At 40.3% G+C, this 18,556-nt stretch overlaps 1 protein-coding gene across 2 annotated transcripts; it reads right to left on the bottom strand.

Annotated features, from left to right (window-relative positions):
• Nucleotides 1-1,670: 1,670 nt before the first annotated feature.
• Nucleotides 1,671-18,416, bottom strand: tbc1d8b (TBC1 domain family member 8B). 2 transcript variants are annotated; one of them, XM_011483649.3, is made up of 21 exons: nucleotides 18,033-18,416; nucleotides 14,880-14,990; nucleotides 14,483-14,601; nucleotides 14,138-14,363; nucleotides 12,544-12,784; nucleotides 12,193-12,400; nucleotides 11,937-12,104; nucleotides 11,685-11,846; nucleotides 11,300-11,450; nucleotides 10,158-10,372; nucleotides 9,567-9,684; nucleotides 9,204-9,489; nucleotides 8,991-9,120; nucleotides 8,813-8,911; nucleotides 7,384-7,452; nucleotides 7,057-7,297; nucleotides 6,920-6,985; nucleotides 4,533-4,625; nucleotides 4,362-4,409; nucleotides 4,173-4,270; nucleotides 1,671-4,092 (listed from the first exon to the last, which is right to left on the bottom strand). In XM_011483649.3, exons 1-21 carry the CDS (start codon nucleotides 18,157-18,159, stop codon nucleotides 3,643-3,645), a joined length of 3,426 nt encoding a protein of 1,141 aa, XP_011481951.1. In that variant the 5' UTR covers nucleotides 18,160-18,416; the 3' UTR covers nucleotides 1,671-3,642. The 2 variants fall into 2 exon arrangements, with proteins under 2 accessions (XP_011481951.1, XP_011481952.1); XM_011483650.3 differs by lacking the exon at nucleotides 4,533-4,625 and having other exon boundaries at nucleotides 18,033-18,415.
• Between the last annotated feature and the right edge of the window lie 140 nt (nucleotides 18,417-18,556).

Here is an 18,556-nt window from a genome sequence, read left to right as displayed (position 1 = left end):
ACTTATTTGTCAAAAATGTAGGGCAGCTGCCCCTTCCTAATTTAGTATGCCGCACTAAATAGACTTTAGGCACACATGTGACCTAAATGTGTCAGGTAAGGAAGCAGCAGAACAGACAAATCCCCTTTCAGTTACAATCTGGTTTTTAAAAAAATGATGCATCACTTCACAGTTAAGCTCTCATAGAAAAGCCCCATCAGGAGAAAAAATACAGATCATATTTTGTGATTACCAATTACATACTTATCAACTAGTGTGTAAACTGGCATTCACAGATGCAAGATCCCCTTTTACCGAAAAAACGTTATTTTAAATCTTAGAAATACTATCCTCATGATATCAAATGCATATGAGGTATGTAAATGTAAACAGGTTAGATTGTGTCTTTCATAAACATTAAGGATGGTACAACCTGCATAATTTCTTCAAAAATCAACATTTATTTTTCTCTGCTCCTATTTATGGTGGCAAGAATGTGGTACTTATTTTAAAATTGTATTCTGATTTATGAACTAAAACAGCCTAAATCCCATTGCATTAATACTTGTTTCATCATAAGAAATGATAGACTGATAACTCATTCCTAGAACCATTATCTCACATTATCAGCCTTGTAAGCCAATATTTCTGTAGTTTTTCCCTGCAGAGTCATCATTTACTGCCTGAAATGTTTTGCAGAAGTTGTGATTTTACCTTAAATAAAATGCCAAACCCCCACTGTTGATGCCTTTGCTGTTGTCTGCTGCAGAGATCATTAGAACAGAAAGCAGCAGAAATATTTGTGTAAAGACTTTTCATTAATTTTAAGAGCCAATAAGAATTCTTCAACTTCTTCGCAGTTAGAAAACAAGGCTGCTAACTCCACAGGTTAGAAAGGTTGAGGTTGGATCTTGTAGGTTACAACCTCATGTTACTAGACCTCCGAGCCAGAATAGCACGTATGTGATATGCTGCTACCAGTTGTCACTAAAATCCTACTGCTCAGCATAAATCAGAAAGACTAGAGTGTTTGCGTTAGGAAAGGCTAAGGAGGGCAAAGGCAAGCAATGACTCCCAGCCCAGAGGTTTTCCACAAATGAATTAGTAGCAGAAAACCTTAACCCTCAGACGATGAATTCAACATGACAGATTCAATTTGAATATTGTTAATTAATAATTTTTATTATTTTGGGAAATGTTTTTGGGTGTTTGGGAAAATGGGGATGCACCGTGGAGTAGTGGTTAGCCACTAAAAATGCCCCCAGTTCAAGACCCTGAACAGAACACCTGTATTTGCATGTTCTCCCCGTGCATGCGTGGGCTTTCTCCAGGGACTCTGGCTCCCTCCCACCGTCCAAAAACATGCTTCATAGGTTAATTGGTTACTGTAAATTGTCCCTAGGTGTGCCTTCGCCCATGAGTGGCCAGGATAGGCTCTGACAGCTCCGCCATCTCGAAAGGGACAAACAGGTTTAGAAGATTAATGGATGAAAAAAAACGGGAAATGTTTTCACTGAAATACTTTCATAATGTAATAATAATGCAATCGATTTTTAGTTTGATTAAGATGCAGATAAATTCTGGGACGTGTTATCATATATTTGAAACCTATACCTGCCGTTAGGTATAGTTTAAACAGTTTCCTGGAATGTGTTTATAAGGTTTTAACTTGTACAAGTGAACTTCAAATCCATCATTCCTCCGGTTTTCTTTATTTAGTCTGGAGCATTCATACAGAAAAGAAAGCAACCAGTTTAAAGCAAGAAAAGCAAAACATCACATTGCACTTTACAAAAGAAACAGTGAAGATTGTAATGGCTGCAGGTTTTGGTCGTTTCACATTCTGATTCAAAACAAAAAAGTTTTCATTCCAAACAAAATTCATTTGCATCAAATGTATTTGCCATCAAAAAGACAAAATTATTAATTCTTAAATCTTGAGCTGAAAAGCTTTATTTTGTAGTTAAATATACAGCAACTTAATAAACATGCAATAAATCATAAACCAAGCACATTCTCCTGGAAATGATTATTTTAATTGCATTTTTATGAAACATCTGGAAGTTTGGAGATGTTAAAAATGACAAAAAACATGATGGAATAAATCAAATCATGCTTAGTTAGGATTTTTTTAAGGGAACTTTAAATGGTAGCAACCATCATTCAACCAGCATTTGAGATTTATGACTTTTAGTGTGTTGTTAACTATTTATTTTAGTTTAATCTTTAACATTTAATACATAAATAGTGACAGATTTTTGTGTACTTTTCGGAATATAGCTTTCTTTTAAGGATGCATTTCAGAAATAAAATAATTTCCCCAGAAAACTTTAACCAACTCTGTATTTTTAAAGCTTAAAAAAAGTAAAGAAATAAATGCAAAATTTAAGATATGCTTAAGAAACATCTAAATGACTTCATCCCCATGAGGAGCAGATATTCTGTAAAGCTTTATGTATTCAAGAATTTGGCCCCTAGAGATGACGAGCTGCAGTTGAAGCGGTCATAACCTTCAGGAGTCCCGTGCCGCTGAGGAACAGGCTCGTCTTCAGTCTGCAAGTCTCAAAAAATCACCCAAACAGAAGCACGAGGAAAAACAGAGGGCAAAAAGAAGTAGTGTAAAATCTGGCCTTCTGTGGCACGTAACAGTAGTGTACCAAAAGGCTGGTAAACCCTGCAACTGTGCTAAACACGCTCCATATATTTGACTCTTACATACTAGCTAAATTATCATATATTTATATTTCCCACTTTGCCTTTTGACAAATTTCACCCTGAGATTTGATTAACTAAATATCCCTCAACAAGCTTTTGTCATTTTTGCGATATTCATAAATACATTTATAATGCATACTGGACTGACCTTTGTTTATAATGCTGCACAAACCAAAGCGTGAATCCTACAGACTTCCGTATGTGAGCAGTCCCACTGTAAAGACGCGGTAGCAGCAATGTGGAACTGATTTACACAAAGACCTATTGACATACAGCAGCAACCTCATGCTGCAACACCATAGTCCTGCTTTCTTCAGTTAAGAGAAATGCATAGAACAGCAGTTCCGTGTTTCCTTTCTCCAAATAAATCATTTTATTCTGAAAATCCCATTCCTTTGTGGCTTCCAGAACACTAAAATTCAGCTCACTACACTACAGTATAGTCCTAACTAAGCTGGCATTTCTCACAATATATATTCTTCTATAAACATGTAAAGACGAAGGACCTACCAGCAATAAACATCTGTTTTTACTTTGAAGCAGCGACGGCTAACGTGATTGAGAACAGAAGACATTCGTCTGCCTTAGAAATGTGATTTCCCTCTGTTCTTCTGGACGCAGATGATACAAAAAGGCTCAGCGTTGAAGTTTGGACAATGAGCGGCTACATCAGACCACAGTTAAAAATGCATAATCAGATGTGGGAAGGACCTTAGCCTACGGACATGTTTGCATCAAGGCTGAAGATGGAACAACATTTAGAAGGTGGATTATCACACTGTGTTTTTTACATGTTTTAGCAGCCATTTCTGCTAATTTCCTTATTCCAATATTCCAATCCCTTTTCCTATACTCTGAAACTAAACTCTCAGCTGCATTTAAGTCCCCTTCCCCGATCAAACAGAAAGGTGAAAACTCGTGGTAACCTGTAAGTGACAGCTTCAAGTTTCAGTTCCCTTTTGAATCTTTTCCCTTATTTGCCTTCAGCTTGAGCTGGGCGACCCGAGCTAGTCCCAGTTTGGTCTGAATGTTGAGAGGCCTGTCGAAGAAGTCGACTATAGTCGGCTCGTTGAGCAGAGACGCTAGAACCTGCTCGAAGGAGAAGGACCACTCTGTGTCTGACAGCTCGGACCCCGCGTCCTGGCTGTTGTGGGAGCTGGAGGTGTCGCAGCTTTCCGGGGTGACGGGCCCCTGCTCAGTGGACGAGTCCTCTGCCGGAGATGTGCCGGCGGCCTTTTCAGACTCAGATGGGCTGCTTGGCTCCTGCAGCCTCCGTCCCACCTCCTCCATCCTCAGGAGGAGGCTGGTCACGTGAGCAACAGCTCGATACAGAGACTCCTCCTCTGGAGCCCCATGAAAAATGTTGTACAAGGTCTTGGAGAACTGGATGAACTGAGTCTAATAAGAAACATGGCACAAGTTATCATCTGTGAAAACGTGACTCCACAGATAATTTGATAAGGTATAATCTTAATTACCTGGTTAATCCTGGGGAGGTCCTTAATAGTTTCCTCCTTTTTAAGAATTTCATTCTGCCACTGCTTCAGATAGGCCTGCAGGTCAATCCTCCCCCTGCCTGACAGTTCCACAAAATAGAAAACAAGAACCATCTTCAACAATGATGTGTCACAGCTTCAAAACAGACAAGTATTTTAATGAATTTCTACCTCTCTCTGGGCTTTTCTTAATCACACCATCTTCGGGGAGGTCAAAGGCTGAAATGCAAACCACATTCAGATACGTTTCCATGCAAAGTCTGAACAGGTTTATAACAAAATTTAGATAGAAATAGAAAGAGGGGAAACTCTGAGAGGAAAAAAAAGAGTGAAGAGGCTAACCAGAAAGTCTAGTCAAGTGAGAAGAGTCTTCAGGCACTGGAACATAGTGCAGGATTCTTTGCTTCTCTGAGTGCAAAGGGCTGCCTGTGAAGGCTAAAAACACACAACTGTAAGAGGACTGAAAGCAAAGAAAGGACAGGCGTGAAAAAAACAGCAATCCAGAGAAAAAGAAAGAAAGGACAATCTGTTTAGTAAATACAATCTGATGATATTCTGTAATCCACTGATCTTCTGCTGAGCTCCAACTCAGACGCCAACTGTCCCACCTGAGACCATGAGGTTGTGGGTTTGAATCTACAGTTGGGTCACATCAAAAAAACTTGAGAATGATGATGGATGTGACTGCTCCCACAGGGGGGCTTAGGCCTTAGTTAAAAAATAAATAAACAAAAGAAGAAACCAGAACTACATGGGATATCACAGATTAGATGATGACTTTTGTCCATCTTTTCAGCCAAAATTAATTTGGCATGAACTTTACTGGATCTGCTCGGTGCTCACCCTAAAACTGTTATTAGCATCTGAAAAATCTTAAACATCAAGAATCAAACACCATTTTCAATTACTGTTTCTGGTTTCTTATTACATTTAGTTTTTTAACATTTCATTGTGATTTCTGGAAATTCCTTTTGCTTTCCAAAATGTTTCATTTTTAATTCCATTTCCTTTTTTTGGAATTGTGTTTTGGTTTCTGGAATTTTATTGTGATTCCTAAAATGTAATGTTTCTTTTTAGTTGTTTAGCTTTTGTTATTGTTGTAGTGGTCTTTAATATGTGTTTATGTTGAGTGATTCAGTGTGATTTGGACTTCAGGGCCACCATACTAACCAGCTTTTCTGAAAAAACTGCCTCCAACAAATTACATTTTAATGGAAAACACTCAACTTTTGAAATTCTTACTCAAAAAAACCTCTAACATTTTTTCCTCATAACAAATAATTAACAAATATGTCTACTAGAATTTTTCCCTTCCTCTGTGGGATTCAGAAAGCTCAAGACGGCTTCCTTTTAGCTCCAACAAAGAGTATTCAATCCTGTAAGAGGCGCTCTGAAGTATACGGCTAACAATCTGCAAACTGTTTCAGAGGCATGAGTCTAATCATTCTGCTTTAAAGACCTTTCAAGCCACATTGCTTTGAAAAGTGCCAGTTTATCTGCAGAATTGTCTTCCTATCACTGTTTAGCTTACAATGTTTACTTTGCATCTCTTGAAAAAGCATTTAGATTGTAAAAAAAAACCAGAAACCATAAAAAGAGTATTTTTCTAAATGACAGAGTCTGTGTGCACAACTGCTTATAAGAATACTCTTCTGCATTTTTGCATCCTTTCCCACTGATGAGCACATGTGGGTGCAGACATGCGTGTCGTTTTTATACTTCGTTTAACCAATTATCCTCACGAGCCGAATGTGTCGCTTCACTCTGCATCATCATTTATGAGGTAGGTCTCTTGGAAAGTAAGAAAAAGAAATATTATTTGTGATATTATTGGGCTAATTTCTTTACCTTTGACTGTAGTATTCAAATATCAGCAGCCAAGGTACTTCCCATACGTAATGAAAAACCTGCAGGCTTTATTTTATGAGCACAAATTCATTTAATCCCATTTCAAAGGAGAATTTTGTTGACTTTCTTGGTGCTTTTTTTAGATGGCAGATTGTGCCAACAGTCCAGAATGTGAATTGAAAGTGAAATTGTGCCAACAGTCTGGATTGTGGCCCAATGATGTGACATGTCCTTGGTGCTGAAGCAATGTGCACACTCTACGAGATAATAAAAAAAAACAGTAAGCTTTGCTGCTTGATGCTTATTGGCCTGGCACAGAATAAACCATGACTAAGGTCTCATCTGCTGCTAAGCTGTCAGATGTAATTTGAGCAGCTGCTTCTCTGCACAGATCCTGTGTTTTGAGCAACAGGCCTACTTCAAAATGCCTTCACAGCTCCTTACGAAAACTGTTGCCATGGCAAGTTCTTTCACCCAATGTAGACTATTCTTACCCCCAGCCTCTTAGCAGGCAATGACACATCATGCAGATGTGAGACACACATCCAACGGCACATCGGTACCCAAAGCTGCATGTTCATGCAAAAAAAGTTGAGTTATGACGGGGATTTTTAGACCGACGACGTGACAGGAGAGCATTTTACATTATCTGACCTTTAATCAGCTGCAGCAACACAGCTGCACTTCCAAATACAGCAAAATTTGGAAATTAGTCATCTAAATGAAACCTTTTGAACTATGGATTCACAGGAACCCATCTTCATTGTCCAAATGTTATGAAACAAACGAGAGAAAAGTTGAAGACAGAAGAGACACAAAGAACGGCTACAGTTCTGGGTAAACGCGATTAATGTTAACATGTTGAGTTGGTCATCACTAACCTGGGGGAAGGTGCAGCTTAAAGAGAAACTTCAGCTTGTTTGTGAACGAGCTGGAGTATAAAGTGTCTGCAGGAGAAGCAACACATAGTTAGAAGATAACAGAGACTCGGGTGGACAAAGACATGAAAGCAACCCACCAAGAGCACAGCAGAACTCTTTAAAGTTGATGAGACCGTCCTGGTTCTCATCTATGAGGCGAAACACCCAGAGGGAGAGGTTGCTCTTGTAGGTGCAAAAAGCCCAGGGCTCCAGCAGAGAGAAGAGTTCACTAAACTGCTGGAAACCCAATTGGTACTGCTCCAAATAGGCCAGGCTGGGGTCATGGTGCAGCAGAGCCGGGCTTTTCATGGTCCAGTAGCAGCTGAGGAAATGCTGCCTCTGAAAAGAAAATTATAATAATAATGAATATTTTTGATATTTCGTAAAATTAAGAGTAAAATTTGGTTCCTTCTTTTTTGACTCACTTTAAATAGATTATAAAGCTCATCAAGCTGTGTGATGTTGAATCTGACATCCTGGGACACCACTCGGATCTGAAAAAAGACATTTGTAATCAGCTCAAAGTGTCACTTTGGGTCACAAGAATAAGAGAATAAACTCCTTCAATTATGAGTAAGAGTCAATATTTTTCGATAATAAAGTTATATAAGTTATACATTGAGAATGTACGAGATTAAAGGCGTATATTTGAGAGGCAAAGAGCAGTGAGTCACCATTGTTTTATTGCAAGTATAAGGACATTTTCTGGAATACAAGAACATTGGAGATGTTCAGGACATGGATGAGAGCTGGAAGACAGTAGAGAGATGTTCTGGTTTCTAAGTTTGACAGAGGAGTTGAAGGTGGAGGTGGGACTGCACCATGTGGGACTGCTGTGGTGATGGACAGACTGACAGATGAGGTTAGACAGGAATCTGTGGATCATGTCTGCAGATGACACTGATCTGCAGTGAGAGCAGGTGGAGGAACATCTAGAGAGGTGGAGGTCTGCTCTGAGACGGTGAGGAATGAAGATCAGCTGTGGCAAGACAAAGTATCCGTGTGTAAATGAGAGGAACTGCAAGCAGGATAGAACGTGTGGAAGAAGGTTTCAGGTGTGATGTGTGACTAAAGAGTGTCATCAGGAATAAAATGAGAGGTTTAGTAGACGGTGGTGAGAGCAGCCCTGTTTAGAGACTGATGCAGAGACTGGAAGCAGAGCTGGAGGTAGCAGAGATAAAGATGGTGAGGTTCCCTTTGGGAGTGACCAGGATGGATCAGGAATGAATCCCTCAGAGGAACAGATCATGGTAGATGTTCTAGAGATAAATGCTGGGAAGCAGATGGAGATGTTTGGACATGTTAAAAGGAAGAACAGTGATGATGTTGGTGAAAAGATGCTGAGGTTGGAGCTAAGAGGTCTAGAGAAAGACCAAAGAGGATGTTTAGGGATGTAGAGAAGGGAAGTTGGTGGGAGTGAGGAAGATGCAGAGAAAAGTTCGATGGAGGCAGGTCATTTGCAGTGGCACCCTCTAAAGAAAACAGCAGAACCCTTTCAGTGCTGCTGTTTTCTTTAATTGTTGCTGCTGACAAACAAGGAGTGGATTTCCAGTGGGCGTGCCGTTTACACCGTCAGCAGTGCTGTTGTGGAGGTCCAAATGCATCATGGTACATAGATTCCTATGATAAAGCCTTTTGGCATCTCCACAAATGGATGCATTAATAGACTTAGTCGGCATGTAATGTGGACGGAGGCTTAGACCACCAACTTTATTTTCAAAAAAGTATGGTTTTCTCCTTGTAAAATTATGACTTTTTTCTCACCCTTCTGTCAATTGATTTTTTTTTTCATGGCAGCCCTGATACGCTGTTGTACCTTCTATATACACTGTTCTGACAGGTGTAAAATCTCACCACATTTTGTTTGGTTGTGTCCTCCAGTGTCTGGATCACATACAGCTTGTTTCTTTTCCGTGAACTCTCGACTTCCTCTGAGCGAATGCTTCCATATTTCTGTAGAGACAACAAACCAGTTCTGTCAGCTGCAATACAGACGATGCTGTGATCCCCGACACGGAAAGTCAGATAATACCTCGTAGGCCTCTCGAATCAGCTCACTGATATCCACACCCACGTGAGATGCTTTGCCGTTATTGCTCACTAAAGCTTGCTGCACTGTTGGTGGCAGCGGGCTGTCCCTGTTTGTCACACTATCAAAGAACCTGTGATGGGAAAAACAGAAAGCAAATCACAATGGAATATTGCTTAAATTGTCAGGCCAGGATTAAAGTGCATGGATACAGACTTGTTCAGTATGGTGACGGCCTCCGCGTCGTCACTGCAGCTGATCAGAGCGTCCATGTTGTAATCCAGCACAGCCAGACCGAGCTGCAGGATAGATTTGATGCCATCAAAGAAAAAGCAGTCCACCACATTCACAGCGCTCTCTATGGGTAAGACGCTGATAAAAAGCGTGAGAAACCAGGACAACGACACGGATGAGAAAAAACTGAGGTCAGTCATGTGCTCCACCAGCTGAGGGAGGTTTTCTCTGATCAGGTCCTCAAACACGGCCTGGTCAACCAAAGCACCTGGGAGGACAGCAGTAAAGGATCCGGTAGTGAAGTTGACATTACCAACACAAATGGTTCTAGATTTGAAAGATTACCGATGATTCTGCGGTTAAAGTAATCTGGTAGCATCCTCTCGCAGACTGCTACCAGCAGCCAGAAAGCTTCCTCTTCTTTAGCATACAGAAGCAGGACTGAAGTGAGGATGTTCATGGCCTAAAGAGAAAAGAAAGCGGATAGACTTCTTTGGTTTACAGCAATTTTTCCAGACCAATATACCTGAAAAAGATATCAGAAGTGATGGATTCCAGTCAAACTAAAATCTATTTGATTAGTAGAAAAATTCTCTTTAATAAATACCTACAAACGAGTAGATTTCCTCATCATGAGTTTCAGTACTAAAATAGATAAACTGATATGAAACCAAAATCAAATCTACATGACCGTACAAACGTGCATTGTTTCAATTACTATACAGCGTTTCATAACTGCAGCTACACAGTTAAATTTGCAGTTAATTCTCCGAAAAAAGAGTCTTTAAACTGGAATTTCCCGATTAAAAAGAAAAAAAAAAAAGGGCAAATTACTGAAAGAATATTACTCTTTCTCCTTTTTGCACATTTGTATATCTGTCGCATGTTTTTCTGTGTCTGTCGCAGCGGACCAAGTCCCAGTAGAAACTGGAGTACCTGACAGTATCCTATTTTGGGGTTCCTATAGGCATAGGCAGTGAGGACTCTGCGCAGAGCAGAGATTCCCGTGTCACTCTGGAAGGCGGGGTGTTCAGGCAGGGAGCGGTGAAGGTCTCTTTCGATCTCATCTGTTGCCAGAGTGCTGGTACCCAGAGACAGTTCCACCAGCTCGGTGTAATATCCGGGGTGAGTGGCCATGTCGTTCACAGCTCCTGCAGAGTCAGAGTCCCAGTCAGTCCAAACACTGAAGCTGCACTGATCCCACGCTAGCCTACATCCTCCTGCTTAGTGAGCACTTGAGTGGGTGCACAGAAAAACAAAAAAGCCTGATTTAAAATCGAAAGGGCATTTCAAGTCACTTCAGTGCCTGGTATATAGTTTATGCATATGTATAATTTTCCTAACCAACCAAAAATACTGGACAACATCAAACTCTCGCACAGTTAACCTGGGAGTTGGGGAGTTTGTGTGTACAGTTGTGTTGTGCTTCTCATTGTGCATAAGCCTTTGAAAAATGAGGATGTGGAAAGAAGTCTATAGGTTTGTGAAGAAAAGAGGATGACATCAGTCAAGTTGATTTTTGCAAATATTTTATAGCAAATAGAAATGACAAGACAAGACATCGGAAAGTGCGTCAGAAGATAAGGAAGTATAAGAACAACGCTGGCAAAACTGAGAGAGATCCATAATGCAACTCGATTCACAGACTTTGAAGACAGATTGATTCAGTTTTGGTAAGAAGGGAAGACTAACAGCTTCAATGGTTGTTTTAGAGCCGACGACTTGGCAAACAACCATTAATAATGAGACCACATGATGAGGTTAGTGAGAATTCTGCTCCAGAACAGTGAAATGTACGGTAATCACACAAACTGAAAATGTTTTTCCCACAGGGAAAGAATATGTATTTGAGTTCTAAAATCGGCCCGTCTTACAACAGAATGAATAGAAATGTGACTTAGTAATGGTCACTAAGCAACCATTAGGTATGCTGACTCCAGTTACTTTGAATCTGTTAGTCAAATGGTTTCACTTTAGTGTTTAAAATCAAACAAAAAGGAGGAATTTTGTTTACTATATTTATGCCTTGAATGAAAGAGGTTTTTTTTTTCTTCTTACTTAAACATAAAGATAAATACCTGAGAATAGCATCCATAATTCTCCTCTCAAAGACTCTGGAACTCCTCGAACTATTAAATCTCTGGTTTTTCTGGTGAAGAACATGCTGGTTCCACGGCCATATTCAGAGAAATGGATGTCCCAGGACTGTTCCTTCATCTTCTCTTTAAGCTAATAAACACACACACACAGACACGCACACCCACACACACACACACACACAAAATAATATTACCATCTAATCTACAAGTGCTTGATGTGATCACACGTGTATATTCTGTAGAGGACAGGAAGGTTCTGGTGATTCAAAGTCAGTATAATAGAGTAGTTAGAAGTGGATGAGCTGCTTTTGTATGACAAGATGGACGCAAGTGGCATCAATGTGAGCAGGATGTTGGCGTTTACCATTTTAGGATCGAGGTTTTCTACGTCCTGGGGGTGGAAAACTGTCATGAGAGCCTCGGTGCTCACAGCCTTGCTGCTGTCTTTCTGTCCCACCATGAGAGTCACGTCCTCCGGATTATCCTCAAAGTGATTTATGAGAGACTGACACTCTCCTCGTATGGCCTTGGTGTCAAAACACATCGTTTTTAACAGTCAAAGCTGCAGCCACAAGCCTAACAACAAAGGCCTAAGAGGAACATGTGAGTGTGTTACCTCTGGTGACGCAGAGTGCTGTGGGCTGGCACTAATCCCACACCTGCTGCGGATCGTGTTTGCCAACCGTTGGAAGTCCCGCACCTCTGAGAAACGTAGCGCCTTCTTTCCACGTACGAAGACGGTTAAAGCCCTGCTGCCAGAGTCTGGCTTCTCCACATTGACAACCTGAAACAGGACAATGGTGGGTAAGAAGGCCAGAACCACACAAGTCAAAAAGCCTGGCACTGTTGGAGTCTGTTAGTCCTGCATTTACCTCCCTCATTGGAATGATAATATGGCACTGGCTTCCATCCTGACTGGCAAAGCACAGGTAGTTCTCAGACAGGCAGATTTTTCCAAGAGTGTTGAAATGACTGAAGGGCACCCATAGGAAGCCCTCGTGAACCTCCAACAGGTTTTCCTCTTTTGGGAGTCGAAAAAATGTCCGGAACTGCTGACTTTTTGCGTGAGCTTCAAGGCCTCTGTGGGGAAGCAACAGCACAAAGTTCCAGTTTAAAAATCACGATTGGAACAAATTAGAAACCAGCCTGGAAGCTGCAAAAGGTTTAAACAAACACAAAGCCCTAAGAGGATCGCACAAAGTACTGGAGAAAATACACAGTACCTCTTGGTAATTTGCAGCGGGTCTGAGAGTGCCGGCTCTCTCTCGAATGCCTCTTTATCAAAAAGACGCTTGATGGAATAGTCCGCCAGTTGTTCCATGAGGGAAAAGGTTTCGTTAAGATGCAGCAGCATGGAGAAATAGTGATCCTCTCCATGAGCCAAAACATGGATGCTCTCCGTCAGGATGACATTGGAGGTTTTCTCCAGCCTCCAGATCTCGTCCCAGGAGATGACAAGTTTCACTGCAAATTGAGCACAAGCCCGGATAAAAAACAGTGATTAAGACGATTCCACAACTAAAAGAAAACGCTCAGATAACCACTAAGAAATGTCTTTAAATGTCAGTCTGTGACGTGAAATCCAGAGCTGCCCATTATCAGAACAACTTTTCCCGTCTCCTCTTGGAGTTCAGTAATAACAGCTTTCTCCAAATTTGAGAGCAGCTATTAGTGTGTCATATTTTACAACTTAAAATAATCTTTCTTATAAAGCCCCAATCCCTCTGGATGAAAGCTAGTAAACGGACAAAAAAAGATTATCAATAGATAATAATAATAAGAAGAATAAACTTTATGTGTATAGCACCTTTCGAGATAAAAATCACAAAATGCTTCACAGTAAAACACAATAAAACACAGTAAAACAGGGTAAAACACAGTATGACACAGAATATAAAAAAGAATTAAAAAAAGGCTATTTTAAAAAGATAGGTTTTTAGCTGCTTTTTAAAAGAAAACACTGAGTCTGCAGATCGATCTAAGGCTGAGGGGAAGGGAGTTCCAGAGGGATGGAGCAACTGCTGCAAAGGCTCTGTCACCTTTAGTCTTTAAATGAGTTCTCTTTACAACCAGCAGACCCTGGTCACATGATCTCAGGGACCTGTTGGGAGTGTACGGCTGCAAAAGGTCTTTTGTGTAAACTGGTGCTTGGCTATTGAGAGCTGTATATGTTAAAACCAGGATTTTAAAATGCATTCGGCAGCGGATGGGGAGCCAGTGCAGCTGGATTACTAACGGGGTGACGTGTGAAAACTTGGATGAATTAGTTAAAAGCCTTTCAGCCGTGTTCTGGACAACCTGGAGGCGTTCTAGAGATTTTTAGCTTAAACGTGACAAGATGGAGTTGCAATAATCAAGACGAGAAGATATAAAAGCGTGGATTAGCATCTCCATCTCAGAACGCGACACAATTCGACTCAGTTTTGCAATGTTTTCAAGATCATAAAAACAAGAACGAACAAGTGACCCGACATGAGAGTCAAGGGATAAAACCGGGTCGAGGGTCACCCCAAGGTTCCTGACAGAGGGCTTGATGGAGGACGCAAGGGGACCGAGCCACTGGACCATATGGGGGAGGCAACTGTCAGGAGCACAGAATAGGACCTCATTTTTGGCTTTATTTAGTTGGGGAAAATTATCATTCATCCAACACTTGACTGAATCCAGACAACTGCCTAAAATCTGTATTTTAAAAACATCCTGGGGTTTAAAAGACAAATTGAGCTGAATATCATCAGCATAAAAATGATAAGAAATATCATTAAAAGAACTTAAAATATGCTGCAGAGGCAGCAGATATAAAATGTTGTGACTTACCCTCAGCTCCCAGAAAGTAAGAGTAGAAGCAGAGGAAGTTTGTGCTGAGGTAGAGCCAGCCCTGGCAGGGTACTTTGCCTTTCCAGTAGCTGCATGAGTAATAGGTGACCAACTTTTCCTCTGTGGGAATTTCAAACCACTTTTCAAACCTCAGAAGTGCTTCTCGGAATTTTTCTGGATCATCTTCCAGTACCAGTGAGGTCTTTCCCTCCTCTGCAATAAGACCCTGGAACACAGCAGACACATTCTCTACAGCTTTGCTCCTATAGATACATTGATCACAGATGTTTATCACAGTCTAGGAAAAATCCTCCAGGGACTGTGGGATTTATTTTCTCCTCTTACTCTGATCTTGCCCTGGACAAAGCTGGTAATGTCTTCACTGGAGTCAAACACAGAGAGTGTTCTCATGATATTCTGCTGCAGCCACTCCCAGTGCTGAAAAATCTCCTCTCTGGTGACACCTGACCATACAAGAGACAAGTGTACAAAGCTGATCAGAAGCACTTTGGATTTGCTCTACTGTCTTAAGACAAAAAAAAAGTCATTTTCACGAGATTGTGAATACCAGGATTAAACTTTTTATAGTCAAACCTATAAAAACTGCATAATCATAATTAACCGCTTTTTGGGAACGCTTTTACAACAGATCAAAAGATGATTGGAGTGGGACTCTGTTATTTAACAGTCAAAAGCTATCACAGCTGCAATGAAAGTAAAAAATAGATCTGTAGTCACTTACCACATGCTACTGACCAGTACACTTGTGAGTCTGGAGTGTGGTGCAGAATGCGGTAAGGAGCAACTTTGGATGTGGAGTCCAACACCGTATCCAGAGTTCCCACTAGGAGGCCTGAAATAAAAACAGGGAATGCATCTCCTGGGTTTATTTAACACAACCATGAAAAGGATTTAGTCAGGATGCATCTTTCATTTCATTTATGCCTGCTCAATTGGGCTTCCTGATTAAGAATAAATTATGCAAACTGCACAGCAGGCTGTAAACTTTAAAGTATAATTTTTTATTCCATCAGATCCACCCAATCAGTAGCTGGTTTGACGTAACTGTTCCAAATAATTTGCTAGGTTGGTTTTGCATGAAAATCTTTGTCACGTTTGATTTTCTATTGCATTCTTGATTTTCTATTTTTATTTTACAGCCTTTTAACGTTTTATACTGTTGTTAAATTTTGGCTTTTGATCATAAAGTCAAATAAAAGTGTGTTTAGTTTATTAAAAACATAATTATAAAGGTTATAGAGGTTTATTTTCCACAAAAAATGAAAACAACAATGCTTTGCAAAAACAAAAATCCACTTTATATTGGTATTTAAGCCTTTTGTCTTATTTGTGAATGATTATGTGAAGCATTTTTTAAACAATATCTGATAAATACACAATAGTTATAATCAGCTGACCTCAGTGTCTGTCTCAGTGTCACTGACTGCGTTTTTGCCCCCAGAATAAGATGTCAAACTATTTAAAGCCAAACTGATAGAAAAGAATGGATCATTTGGTCCATTTCAGATCTAAAATTAGCTGAATTTGTTACCTTAACGCTTTCTTGCTGCATTAATAATTAACAAGGTTATTCTGAACCCGCTATCTAATGCACTGCATCAGTATTCCCTTGCCTGCTGGACACACGTGTGCCCTCCACATGGCCTAAAACTGAGCAGCCAAGCTGTGAAACATTCAGCACATCAAACAAAAATGTTAACTGCTGTGTTCTCATTAACCCACAGCAACCGTTAACAGCAGAAAGACACAAAAGATTCTTCTAATGGAAGGGGTTGAATCCTCAATGAAACGGCTGCACAGACCTTTGGCAGTTCTCTTTGTGGTCCTGAACCTCCTGTGTTACAACCACCTTTTACTTTAAGGATCCACTCTGGTTAAAAATGTGGTTTTGGTGTTTTTAACATGTTCTTGTGACATTTTTCTGATGATGGAGGACATACACAAGATTACCAAAAGTATTGGCTCACCTGCCTTGACTCACATGTGAACTGAAGTGCCATCCCATTCCTAACCCATACAGTTGACTCTGATGTCAGTCCACCTTTTGCAGCTCTTACAGCTTCAACTCTTCTGAGAAGGTTGAGGAGTGTGTTTCTAGGAATATTTGACCATTCTTCCAAAAGCACATTGGTGAGGTCACACGTCCATGTTGGTGGAGCAGGCCTGGCTCTCAGTCTACACTAAATTCATCCCATAGATATTTTATTGAATTCAGGTCAGGACTCTGTTCAGGCCAGTCAAGTTCATCCACACCAGACTCTGTCATCCATGTCTTCATGGATCTTGCTTTGTGCACTGGTGCAGTCATGTTGGAAGAGGAAAGGGCCTGCTCCAAACTGTTCCCACAAGGTTGGGAGCATGGGATAACCCAAAATGTTTTGGTATCCTTGAAGCATTCAGAGTTTATTTCACTGGAATTAAGCAGCCATGCCCAGAGTCCTGAAAAACAAGCCCACACCATAGTTCCTCCTCCACCAAATTTCACACTCAGCACAATGCAATCCGAAATGGTAACCTCCAAACCCAGACTTGTCCATCAGATTGCCAGATAGAAAAGAAGAGAACGTTCCTCCACTGCTGTAGAGTGTAGTGGCGGCGCCCGTTACACCACTGCATCAGATGCTTTGCATTGCCCTTAGTGATGTGTGGCTTGGATGCAGCTGCAGGTGAGACCCATTCCATGAAGCTCTCTGTGTGCTATACTTGGGCTAATCTGTGGTTAGGACACCTATTGGATGAGTGAATACTTTTGGTAATATAATATATGTACAGAAAATTAGGCTTAAAATTGCATTTCTGAGTATTTTTTTAATCAGGAGGAGATGCAAAAATGCAGTCTGAAAAAGATTGTACGTGTGACGTAGAAGCTACAAACTCCCCAACCCCGCTCCATTCTGATGCATTCACTTGTAGACGACTAGATCCATTTACGTCTTTCTTTTCCTCATTTAAGTTGGTTCAAAATATCTCCAATATTGTTCCACAACTTAGAGGTGTATTTCTAATGAACTCCTCCCACTTTGCAAAAACTGTCCTAGAAAACAACACAGTTTAAAAAAAAAAATTTCTTTTGACTATAAACAGCATGATCATAATTAAAAGCCATTAGGGACACTCTACAGATAGATGATTAGAGTGAGTCTTTAACATTTTCTCATAAAAAAAAAGTCAGAAACAAAGTGTTTAAAATCTTGCCAAAGCACACAGTGTGTTTAGAATTGTATTTATAATTAAATGCAAGTTTCCCATTCTTGTGAAGAAAATCACAATACTTTGTTTAGTAATAGGAAAGAAAAAAGAATCATAACAAAATAAATGCATCGTTTAATAATAGTAATAATACAAATAAAACAAGCATTCAATCCGTTAGCTTGTGGTAAAGTTGTGGAAACGGTTGTTAGTCAGTAATTGACAGCAAAGTGATAAAACTAATAGAATTATCCCTGTGTTTAGTGAATCCATTGTAGTGAGTTGGTCATTGTAGTAACTTGTTATACGTGTGGTGAAACATGGGTGTGAAATGAGCTGCAAACAGAATACTAGTGCCACTCTTGTCAACTATTTTACAGGTAAATCAAACCACAGAAGCACATCTGCTGACACCCCGCTTCACTGCATCGTAACTCACAACCAGATGTTACGCTCCAAGCCTAAATAAAATTAACTGCTATTTTCCCACTAGTCTCCTCTACCTGTTGCAAAGAAGCTACCCCCACCCCCAAAGACTACAACACCCATCTTATAAACATCGCCCAGCTTCTTCGCTTTTGATATGATTGTTAAGATAATCCGTAGATAACTTTTTTCCTGGTTAAAAACCCGTTAGCATCCGACCAAAACATATTGGAGTCCATAGCCGAGCTGTAAAGCTTACCTGTCAAACCGCCACCACCTTCTCCGTACCCTCGTCTCCTTTGCAGCACGAAATACTCGTTATCCTTTTCGGTGACCCATAATTTGAATGCGTTCTTCAGCAGAATCTCATCAGGTTTGAGCCACATCGTAAAAATGAGCCACAGTTTCGTGTTTATTCAGCTTAGCATGTCACGGTCATTTTTAACGACCCCCCCAACTGCAAACCCGTAGACATTTGTTTGTGTCCGAATCCCTCCCTTCCCACGTCGACAAGAAACGCTGCCAAAAATCGCAATGTGTTGTGGGGATTGTAGTTCAGTTATTTACTTAAAACAAAAACAAATTAAATAAATTGTTATGAAACGCTGTCTGACTTGAACACACGTTTAATGTATTGCAGCCCTCGATAATGATAGAAGAAAAAGTAAAAAAAAAAAAAAAAGTCGGACCCAACAAACAAGGTTGCACACGTTCATATATTCAATCAATGGTTGAACCCACTTTAATAAATCAATTTTTTGTCGTGTTTTAATTGCGTTTGGA

Source organism: Oryzias latipes, chromosome 14 (genome assembly GCF_002234675.1).
Source record: "Oryzias latipes chromosome 14, ASM223467v1".
Taxonomy (NCBI): domain Eukaryota; kingdom Metazoa; phylum Chordata; class Actinopteri; order Beloniformes; family Adrianichthyidae; genus Oryzias; species Oryzias latipes.
This window is presented reverse-complemented; position numbering and strand designations above follow the sequence as displayed.